Source organism: Aulonocara stuartgranti (assembly GCF_965226115.1).
Source record: "Aulonocara stuartgranti genome assembly, chromosome: 16".
NCBI lineage: Eukaryota > Metazoa > Chordata > Actinopteri > Cichliformes > Cichlidae > Aulonocara > Aulonocara stuartgranti.
Window position 1 is genome coordinate 33356638 of NC_138952.1, and position 11606 is coordinate 33368243.

General features: G+C 43.2%; 2 protein-coding genes across 5 annotated transcripts; one reads left to right on the forward strand and one right to left on the reverse strand.

The window, feature by feature from the left end:
- Positions 1 to 73: 73 nt before the first annotated feature.
- Positions 74 to 8003, reverse strand: LOC309691459 (uncharacterized protein). 4 transcript variants are annotated; one of them, XR_014272004.1, is made up of 9 exons: positions 7914 to 8003; positions 6521 to 7193; positions 6363 to 6433; positions 6227 to 6283; positions 5686 to 5754; positions 5514 to 5591; positions 5251 to 5319; positions 2550 to 5154; positions 76 to 2430 (listed from the first exon to the last, which is right to left on the reverse strand). XR_014272004.1 is itself a non-coding variant. In XM_082509115.1 (8 exons), exon 2 carries the CDS (start codon positions 7191 to 7193, stop codon positions 6591 to 6593), a length of 603 nt encoding a protein of 200 aa, XP_082365241.1. In that variant the 5' UTR covers positions 7914 to 8003; the 3' UTR covers positions 242 to 2430; positions 2550 to 5319; positions 5514 to 5591; positions 5686 to 5754; positions 6227 to 6283; positions 6363 to 6433; positions 6521 to 6590. The 4 variants fall into 4 exon arrangements, 1 of the variants encoding a protein (XP_082365241.1); XR_014272002.1 differs by having other exon boundaries at positions 74 to 2430; positions 2550 to 5319; positions 6212 to 6283; XM_082509115.1 differs by having other exon boundaries at positions 242 to 2430; positions 2550 to 5319.
- A 78-nt stretch (positions 8004 to 8081) lies between these two features.
- On the forward strand, positions 8082 to 9834 carry LOC309691462 (uncharacterized protein). Its single transcript, XM_082509117.1, has 3 exons — positions 8082 to 8523; positions 8630 to 8794; positions 9200 to 9834. Exons 1-3 carry the CDS (start codon positions 8289 to 8291, stop codon positions 9214 to 9216), a joined length of 417 nt encoding a protein of 138 aa, XP_082365243.1. The 5' UTR covers positions 8082 to 8288; the 3' UTR covers positions 9217 to 9834.
- The last annotated feature ends 1772 nt before the right edge of the window (positions 9835 to 11606 follow it).

Genomic DNA, 11606 nt, shown 5'->3' on the forward strand with positions numbered 1-11606 from the left:
CTTTTTAAAGATGTTTTAAATTTAAACAGGAACACCACTTGTGTTACCACGATGAGAAGTAAAACTGGAGAAAGATGTTGTTACAGCTCCGAGGTAGCTTTGGGCCATCAGACGCACACACTGGAAAACCAGCACCTGGACTTCATGCAGGAGAGACGGCCTCAGTGATGGACTCTTTCATCCTCTACTTTACCTCTAATCTCTTTCTTCTTTAACACACAATTAAAATCACTCCAAAAGAGTGTAAACTTACTGAGGAAGTCTCTAACTTGTACACATTTGTACTTTTACTTGTTTTATGAGTTATTTTTAAGAAGAGTAAAGTTATTCACATAAAGTTTTTATTCTTCTGTATTTATTCTTTTGTATCATGTACCACAGTCATACTGAACTATACAGACCTGGTGAATTGGAGAAAACAAAGATCACACACACACACGCACATATATATATCATTCAGCTTCAGCAGTATTTCTATTCATCTTATGAATTCCAGTCTAATGTCAATTCACTGAGTTCAGTTTTGGTCTTAAACTCCAGAGAATACCACCTGGTTCAACAATCTTTTTATCTGATTATTGGCAAAATGTTTTCTTCTGAAAGAAGAAAACATTTTGTGTCCTTGTCAGAAATCAGATCAATTTCAGCCTCAGGCAAAATTGAGCCCAAAGAAACAACAACAAAGTTTAGTTCCTCTGGATTTATGGCCAAAAATATTTATCACGATATATATTTGAAAATTTGCGGTAACGATATAACTGACGATATAATTGATGCGAGACAAAATACAACTCCACAACATTACTAGCGCAAAAAGACAACCTTCCATTTATTTTCACTTAAGCAAGAAGCTGGTTTTTATGTACATTAAAGCTTTATAAAAATGTAACAGTGCAAATGCAAATTCCTTGCTGAGAGTTTAACCAAAAGGCATTTCCAGTAGAAATGGGCTGACATATCCTGAGCATAACTATGTATAATATCCACTGAAGTTAAAAAGAGGTGCTTTGCAACATTAAACTGCAGTGTGCAGTACGTATTTTTCGGACCATAAGGTGCACAGGATTATAAGGCACATTAAGCAAAACAAAGCAGTCAGATAAATCAAACTTTATTAAACTCATTCTTCTTGCTTCCTCCACTTCTGTACCATTGATTCATTAATGTTGAATTCTCTGGCAGCTGCTCTATTCCCATGTTGTTGCAGTATATTAATGACTAACCTCGTATTGTGGATGGATTATCTCAGTTGTTCTCCTGACTGAAGTGTGGTCCGTTTACAGCATCCTGCCATGCAATTGCATTTGTCTCTAACCATGAGGAACCTTCACGTTAACTTTTATAAGTGGAAAAGTGTTAGTGTTCGTCCTCCAGCTTCACTGTTTATGTTATGCTAACATAGCTGTGTCGCTAGCGATCACGTAGCACATCATTATATACCAGCTAGCCCAACTTCAGTAACCCTACAAACGTCACTGCTGTTTAGTTTCCTGTCTTCATTTATGTTGGAAGTGATAGCAGAGCTGTACGTTTGATTTTTTTCAGAAATCTCTCAGTCAGAACATGCAATATCATGCTTAGGTAACTAGCGAAACTAGCGAGCTAACTTCCGCTAGCTTCCTGCTAACTTCTAACTCCGTTAAATATAATAAATTTTGTTTTCATGGATGCCTGGAAGTTAAACTTCATAGTTACACCTGGTAAAGCAGCAATGCTGATCGTTTTATTAAAGATGAAAGAATTTAGACAGTTTTTAACTCTCAGTGATGCTGCAGTGTTGTTTGACCTGAAGTATACAGAGTTTAGGACCCAGATTACTCCCAGATTTAAGAGCATCTTAGTCCGACAAATACGACAATAACGACGGCCGCTTGCATGTTCTGCAAAAAAATGTGCTTTGTTGTGTATCTGACGGACAAACACCAAACCAGTTCCACATCACTGAAGTTGCACCATTTTTACAAACCAATTCTGGTTTATCTGTTTCACTCAACAATCGGCCATGTGCGTATGAAAAAAAAGGCACTGCGCATGCGCGTTTTACTCATATTCTATCGCGATATTTCATTTTCCTATCGTTGCCTAACATTATACCGGTATTACCGTACGGTATAATATGGCCCAGCCCTAGTTGAGAAGTTTAGCCAAGTGCTTCACATACAGGGGATATGTGCACCTTGGATGTGGGATGCAGCAGGCTGTTGGGATCTGTAGCCGAGCGATGGACCATGTCTGCATAATCTTGATCCACAAGCTTCAGGTTGTCCTTCTTCCCATGGTACTTTTCCAACAGATCATCTATTGCCTCTTTCATGGGTCGTGTCCAGCGTGTGTGGTCCAGCACAAAAACCTGTCCACCTGTCTTTATAGGTCCAGTGCGAGCACTCCTTGGTGAGGCCCGCATCGGCAGAGGTAGAGCTTCAGAGATTTCTGGGAAACAATAGTAATAGTTACTCATATATCATGCAATGAACTAATAATAATAACGTATATATTAATAATAATAATACTAGTAATTACAGTTTGACAATACCATTATGTTAACTTACCCATGACTGTTGTAGGTTGCTGGGTGTCTTCTGATGCTAACTCCTGCTTTAAAAGTGCACCAGAGAAAGGGTGGGTGACAGGTGGTGCTGGTGCAGGGGATGCCACACCTAGCGGTGCCAGGCTGGAGGAGGGTCCCGCTGCTGGAACCTGAAGTTGGGCAGCCACAGGTTTTGGAACAGAGGATGGGGGCTAAAGGGCAGCCGATTCATCTTTTCTCAGGGTTTTGTGTTTGTCCCAGTTCAGAGGGACTGGACGGCAGCCTGGCTCTCTGTGTTCAAGCCCAAATCGCTCTCCAGTGTCTCTGTCAGAGAGGTGAAGTGCAGGGCACTTCTCCTGACCAGTCACTCTTCTGGAGGCTGCATTCAACTCCACCACTAGAGCTGACTCAAAAACAGAAGGGAGACTGACACCTGGCTGCTCAAGGTCCACCAGTCTTTGGTAGTTCCATTGTGCCACCCCTGTCATGCCCTGGGCCTGGAATAGTTCAGTGGATACATGAGTCCTGGTAATCCACTGGGCCTGGTGGAAATGATAACCCTCCTGCTGTGAAGTGCCTCGGACAGGAATCCAGGGTCACTGAGGCAGCCACGCAGAATGTGCACTCTTTGAATGTGCCACACCTTCAGCATGGATGGCTTGAAGAGTGGGACGTTGTTGGGGTCTGTGGCCAGGTGAAAATGGTTCAGGACCTTTTCCACTCTGTTCAGCAGCTCAGTGGGTTGTGGTATTTGGATCCTGCAGTGCTCCCGTATGTGTTGCTTTGTGGGATTAGCAGGATGGATGCCACAGAACTTATAAGCTTCCTGGAGCCTCTTCCGGTCCGCCTGATCAACCACTGAGAATGCAGCAGAGAGAAGCTGGCAGAAAGTGCTGAACAGAGGATGATGCTCAGAGGTGCACTCCCGCGAAAATCACCTCAGGCAGTGGAACAGGTCCAGTTTTACAATAACGTTCTCATTTTAGTGGGTTTGAGAGGCACAGCTGTTTGCCACTGGTCCAGATGTGGCCGCAGCAACAACAGCAGAAGTAGTTTTCCAGGCATCCCACGATAGATTTTCCACCCTATCATGTGATTTCCTGAGGTCAGATGGCCCAGGATGTGAGTGGGTGTTAAGGCGTCTGGGAAGGGATCTCAAAACTGGATTATAGATGGCATACAGTTGGTGCCGTAAACCACCGCCTCTGTTCAAAGATGGTCACTCACAGTGGACGTAAATGGCTTCCTGGGCCATCTGACCTCAGGAAATCACATGATAGGGTGGGGCCAGGTTTCACAATGAGCTCCCCCGAAACCCTGGCTGATTGTGACCCACACCCGCTTTCACACCTGGGCTCATGTGATTAGGTAGAGGATCATCAGGGGGTCCTTTGTCCCTCTTTGGGGGGAAACTCCCACTGGGTTTAAATCTGGGACTCTCCACCATTTGACCTTAGAACTGAAGAAGCTTCTCGGATGAGAGGTGAAACATCTTCAAGCAACTCAAAGAAGTCCAGACGCTTTTCTTTCCGAGCTCCTTAGATATGGCTGGATGTTGACATCGGAATTCATTGAGCAGGCAGTCAGTCAGGTAATGGCTGGACACAGAGACGCCACACCAGGCATGTGGGTCTTCATAAGACCTGAACTCCTGTGGCTTATTTTCCTTCCTCAGGAACTGCCCAATGGTCCTCTGTCCACGTGCTCCTGCCTCAGAATCTCAGACCAAATCTGTGGCATGGAGGTACGCCAGGTGAGCTTGCTCGTACTTGAGGTGCATGAGTTCATTTATTTGGTTTGCCATGTCTGCTGGAGATTTGCCAGTCCTCCTGAGCTCATTCATAACAGTCTTGCAGATGGCCTTTTTGTATGTAAGTAAAGCAGGGAGAATATTGGTAAACCTTTTGGGCAGTTTCTCCAGCCATCGTGGATTGTCAGCAAACCAGTTCCTCTGACAAGCCCTGCAGCAGAGTCGTGAGGACAGGATGTAATACTCACCACTGGTGCAAACAATTACTCGTGGCCTGCCCACACCAGCAGAGACCACTTGTGAACGAAAGCAACCATGGAGACATGGCAAGATATAATTGTTTCTTAACCTGACCATGATAGCACTCTCAGGTTTCCAAATAAAGAAGGGGTGGAGCTGGAAGAAATTTGGCAATGGTAGGTCAGCCACTGTATCTATGATCTCAGGCTGTGGAGGGAGACGCCAGAGTGAAATCGCGTTCCCTGTGTGACGCACTGGTCGAGACCCAGGCCACAGTCCAACGTCCTGAAGCTCAGTCTTCATCCACAGCTTCTGGTGCGGAGAACAATTCCAGCTCCTGAGGTCATACTCATAACCAGCCACTGGGCAGGGATAGCTCAGTAGGTAGAGTGATGTCCCCATGATCGGAAGGTCGGGGGTTCGACTCCACTGAACGGCTACCCTGAGGTACCCCTGAGCAAGGTACCGTCCCTACACACTGCTCCCCGGGCGCTGCACTGGTGGCTGCCCACTGCTTCACTGGGTGAATGGGTTAAATGCAGAGGAACTATTTCCCTATGGGGACTAACACGCACACTTTACTTTACACTTTACTTTTACTTTACTGGAACTGGAACAGCTGGCTGAGCTGAAGGAGCTGGGATTGAAACATAAATATTTGACAAAACAGTGTTACTCTTATATTGTTGCTGTTGGAATACACAGAAAAAAAAGACATGCTGTATACGCTCACCATCTTCGCTGCTGTCTTCAAAAGTCAGCACTTTGCGCACAGATGTGGAAGCAGCATCTGTACTCGGTCCTGAAACAAATTAATGCAGTCATTCTGTAATTCATTTGTGCAAATTATGAGCAAGATGACAAAATGTAACGTGAGCGTGAATAATATGCTATCATTAATGATCTATGCTTTAAGCAGATGTTTAACTGAACATCAACTATAAATGAAAATAGAGAGGGACCAGGATTTGACTCAGGCCTTTCTGTTTGACTGACCTGTGGTCTCCTTTAGTAGAAATGCCAGCTCCTGTGGGAGGGGCACAGGTGACTTCCTCTTCACACCTGAGGCTGCACCTACAGGTATAGTAATAGAAAAAACTTTTTTTTTACTCTAGACACAATAAAAAGAACATTTAATTATGTGAAAAACATTATAGTTGTTTTGTACCATCGGCTGATGAGGCCTAAAGTTCAGCAGTTGTACTGGACGGTGGTATGGACAGCGCCGCAGATGGAACTACAACAAGAAAACTTGTCAGCAACTTCATAATTTACACTGTATATGAGTGTTGCTGTTAGTAGGAACTCACACATCCATACTCCTGTTTCTCATTGAAAAACAAATGTAATATATTTATATGCAACAGAAATGCCAAACCAAATCATTTTAACCTCTTCACATCAAAGCAGGAGGAGCGGTATAAGTCAGTGAACAACATGCATTCAGGTGTTAGTAACTACTGCTACTTAATTTGTTTTTAACAAATTCATAGAGAACAAGAACACATACTCTTTGTGGTTGGTATCAATTCATAGTCCTTTGGACAGTTAGCATAATGCCAGCATACAACCATACTATTAGAGGAACATGGCCAGAACACACAAAACAAGAACAAGACAATATATAAAAGTTCAAGTTCAGGCTCAGTTTGCAGAGCAATTCATGGAAAACTATTGTACTCCAGTTCTGAAACCTTTCATTTGAAAACCTGTGTTTGCTCCTGAAGATCCTCTGGGTGTGGACCCTGCTGCTGCTGGCACAGTGACTAGTTATGCAGAGACAGAGGACAGAGGCATATGAGACAGAAACAGACTTCTGACATTTAGTAATAACGCAGTACTTACAGCTCTGCATTTGTAGTTTTACAGGTGAGATGCTCAGCATTGCGTCCTCCAGGTCTTTATCCTCATCCATCCTTATGATGCAGGCAACAATTAGATAAATATATACTGAACTTATGTCACATCAACAACATTATTAAAATATTCTTAAAACAACTTACCCAGGGGTTTAGTTGGAGCATTTGTGGAAGCAGATGCATAAGCTGCTTCTTCCGCAGGTACTGCTGCAGCTTATGCATCTGTGCCTTGACTGCAGCTCTTCCTCATGATAAAGTCTGCATAGCTGTCACCTCTGCCGTCCCAAATCTCCTTCCAGGTGCTCTTGGCTCGTGAGCCAACGCCAACCAGCTGATCATCCTCAGAGGCTTCTGCAGCAACACTCACTCTGCTGGCCTCGTAGTTCAGAAGAGTCTTTATCTCTGCAAAGCTGAGGGCATACTGTACAAATGAATGCAAGCTCTCCTTGCTATGCCCTTCTTCCACAGAGGTCCCTGCAGCCTCTTGCTTCTGGAGATCTTTGATCAGGCACATGGTGTATCCGACATCATTCCCCAGAAGCCACCAGAAAGATTTCCCTTTATACTTTCCAAACTGCAGGATGTACTGTCCCTGCACTTCCTTCATGTCAGACGCATCCCCTCCTCTCTGATAGACGACAGTCAGAGCATTCTGACGTACAACGTCCTCCCTCACAGGTGCAGACTTGTGCTGACGTTTGGGGTCATTTTTAATCCGTCGAGCTTCTTTTGACAGGTCCTGGAGAAGGTATCCAAGTGGCCCCTTGCGGAACACCACAGAGATTTTCCCTGGATATGGCGCAACTTTCTTGTGCATCTTAACATGCAGTGAAAAAATAAACAATTATATTAAACAAAATTGATTCCAAACAGAAACAAAGACATTTCAGGTTATAATCTTGCTGCACATTGTGGCTGGGTTTAGACAAGCAGGATGCAGGAGAACAATAAAGAGACAAAATCTGAATAAACATTTGCGATATAAGTGTTTTTTCTCCAGGCATTACAAACTGTTCTGTCTGTAAATAAAAACCTTTCATGGTTTAATGCAAAATTTGTGCCAACTGCTTAGTAGTCATGGCACATAAGAACTGCAGGCAGATTATTGACATACCTATTTAAGCTATCGTGTTTATTCGTACACTAGAGGGCATTGCTCATGTTAGTGAGATATCAAGACTATCGTATAGATAACATTACTGACCATTACAACATGAATGCAATACCAATTAAAAAAAATGCAGGTTAAGTCATTTAGCATTAATTATACCACATTATTGTAATGTCAGTGTCACAGCAGTCAGAAACCTACCAAGTTTATTCAACAGTAAAACACGTGAATGGAACACGCGATTTATTTAAGGAGCAGGTTCATTCATTTTTTACCGTGCCACTTTACAACACCGGATAAACTCCCACTGTCTTTAACCGAGCGATGGATGCTTCGTAAATGCAATCGCAACACGTCTATTACCTGTAATATACACCTGTAAATGTATTCTGTTGGTTTACTCTTATTGCAAACGACGTTTCTTACCTTTGATCAATGAACGAGGATCGTTGAGATGTGTTGCAAGCGGTGAGTTACTTGTTTTGTCTCCCGGAATTTAAAAGTGGAGATTTTTAAAAATTGCAGCATCTCAAACTCGCAACAGCGCCGGAAGACCGTAGTGGCCAAAAATAGATTACATCCGTAGTTGTTTAGCACTACTATAGAGAATGAATGGGAAACGGTTTAGGGCCGTTTAGGTAAACAATCCCAAGCTCCCGCGCGGGTCATCTGCTAGTTCAGCCAGTGATAGTCAGCCTTATCTCAGAAACATGTGTCTCTTTTACCTTAAACTGCAAGGACAGCTGCTAACTGCTTATACAGACTACTTGGATTTGAAGGGGAAAAGGTCTTCTGGACTGCATGACCACAGTTGGTGTCAGCAAAAGCAAGACGTTCCTTCAGACTGATGCAAGGCTTAAGAGGATACGGGGACCGCAGAGTGGCTGCTCAGATGATGTGAAAGAGGTGGTCCTGCTTCTGTTCAGCTACTTTGAAGAGGAGGAGGAGTTCATGCTTTTCCATGTAGAAGATACATGTCTGGCAGATGAGGTGCAACTGGAGCAAGTGTCTCTGACACCCACTATTATTGTCTTTGGTAAGTCTGTTTTATAGCTCTCTCTCTCTCTTTTTATTGCACTGTTTATAGAATGTCATGTACTGCAGTGCTTATTAATATAACTTGTTAAATAATTTGTTCACAGGACAGTCCTGCTATTCCTTAAGAAGATACATGCTGAGTCTTGATCGGAACCTCATCAGCACAAACATATCCTCATTTATTTCTGCATTGTGCATCATGTTCGGGAGCTACTACAATTTTAACATCCATTATCTGAGTTGGCTTCCACTCTGGAAGTTCTTCAAAGGTGAGCAAATATGTCTTTCTTATTTCTCAGACCTGAGACTCTTGCGTTACAACAATTGTGGTTGAGAGTCTGGGATCTGAATCTGGGTACAAGCCTGGCTAAGACTCGGGGCCAGACCAAGACTCAGCTGACGTCTGACTACCTATAACCTTTGGGCTGGATTTTTAAAATGCTAAAGTGTGATTTATCACTGCAAAAGACACATGTTGTGAAGGGTGCCAATACTTTTGACCATGCAGTGTTCACTTCCCAAAGCATTTTGGTTATATTTTGTCTTGAATTTGGGGAAACCAACTGTTGTTGCAGTTTGGCCATGACTGTGTATGTGTACTTATATGGTTGTAACTATTTTTTAACTGACCAATTAAAATGCTTAATATGCTCCTATATGATTTTATTCTACAGTTGTTTCTTCTCCATAAACCCAGAAAAAGGAACCAAAAAAGAGAACAAAAACTTGAAGCATCTTTCCAACAAGAACCCTCGAGTCCTCACCCTGATTCAGGATCTCTCCGACCACGAGTGGCGTTAAGCCTGAATATTGACTCACTTCATGGACTGGTAGCTTTTACATTGTTACAATCTGTACTTTGTACTGTCCACAATGTGTACTTTGAAACTTTTTCTGGTCAAGAGTCCGCCACCTGCTTTTTTCATGAAGATGTCCTTGCTTTGAAGGAATGTTCCACAGTTTTTTGTTTGTTTGTTTGTTTGTTTTTCTATAGTTCTGTTACTGCAGTGTTCATAGGTTTGTTTCCCCACAGGTGGTTTCCTGATGTTTTGGTACGGTAACTACACATGTGTTTTCTATGACCAGGGCCATGGTTGTGGTGACAGCAGAGTGCGTGTTGCGCGGGATGGTGATTACAGTAATTTTCGCACAATATGTCATTTTTGTTTTAACAGGTTGCTATGTAACTTTTTCTGGTAGAGGGTCTGCCACATGCTTGTTTAATGAAGATGGTTGTTGCTTTGCGGGAATGTTCCACAGTTTTATAGCATTTTGATTGAATTGTGTGACTGTTGTGCAAGTTGAAAAAAATGCATCCAATTGTTGTCAATTGTTTTATTGATGATGGCTGCAAAATAAATTTCCCAAAAGTGATATTTTCCTCACTTGTCTTTTCTGAAGATGTATTTTTGCATGTTTAGGTGTAGGCATAGCAGTAAGAAGTTTGCAGGTTTATGATTTAAACTTTTACATTAAAACATAAAAATACAGCATAGTAATAGATTTTATGTATAATATACAGAGCAGCTCCACTTAAAATGCACAGTTTCACAGTTGTTTTATCAGTTCAAATTTGTTTTTTGGTTGATATTTCCCTGTTAATTTTACAATTTATGGATCCACAATAAGCAATTATTACATGTAAAAAAAATACAGGAAATATTCTATGAATATACAACAATTGTTGTGTGAAATTAACTTCTTTTTTGTAGATTTAACAGTTGTGAGTTTCATTCACTGTAAACCAGTTTACATATTTTGTATGTAAAGCTATCCTGGCTCAGCTTCGGCGCCTAACAAGCTCATCACTAGACCCACTTCAGTTTGCCTACCGGCCTGGCATTGGAGCGGATGATGCCATCATTCACCTCCTACATCGTTCCCTCGCTCACCTGGAGACCACTGGAAGCACTGTGAGAATCATGTTCTTTGATTTCTCCAGTGCCTTCAACACCATTCTTCCCTCGGTTCTGAAGGACAAGCTGGAGAACTCTGGAGTGGACCATCACCTCACTACCTGGATCCTGGACTACCTCACCGACCGACCACAGTATGTGAGGACTCAGGGCTGTGTGTCGGACAGGGTCGTCTGCAGTACGGGGGCCCCACAGGGAACGGTTCTGGCTCCGTTCCTCTTCACCATCTACACTGCAGACTTCTCCCACAACTCCACCCAGTGCTTCCTGCAGAAGTTCTCTGATGACTCTGCAATAGTCGGCCTCATCACTGATGGGGACGACAAAGAGTACAGAGGACTGACTCAAGACTTTGTGGACTGGTGCCAGCTGAACTACCTCCAGATCAATGCCAGTAAAACCAAGGAGCTGGTGGTAGACTTCCGCAGGCACAAGCATCCTCCACTGCAACCACTGAACATCCAAGGTATGGACATTGAGGCTGTGGACAGCTACAGGTACCTTGGTGTTCATCTGAACAATAGACTGGACTGGACTCATAACTCAGACGCCCTCTACAGGAAAGGGCAGAGCAGGCTGTACCTGCTGCGGAGACTCAGGTCATTTGGAGTGGAGGGCCCACTCCTGAAGACCTTCTATGACTCTGTGGTGGCTTCTGCTATCTTTTATGGTGTGGTCTGCTGGGGCGGCAGCATCTCTGCTGGGGACAGGAAGAGACTGAACAGGGTGATCCGAAGGGCCAGCTCTGTTCTAGGATGCCCTCTGGACCCAGTGGAGGTGGTGAGTGACAGGAGAATGGCGGCTAAGCTGTCATCCCTGATGGACAACATCTCCCACCCCATGCAGCAGACTGTGACAGCACTGAGCAGCTCCTTCAGTGGTAGACTGCGGCACCCACGGTGTGGGACGGAGAGATTTCGCAGGTCTTTCCTCCCCACTGCTGTCAGACTCCACAACAAAGACTTTAACTGAGCAAACACACACATCCATACATATGCAATAATACTAAGTGCAATAATCTTTTCTGGCATCGTTGTATTTTTACTCAGTTGTATATAGCATTTGTATTCTATTTTTATCTTATTGTATATTTTTATTCTATTTTATTCTACTGTATATAGTATATTATTTTATTCTATTCTGTACAGTTGTGTACTGTATTTAT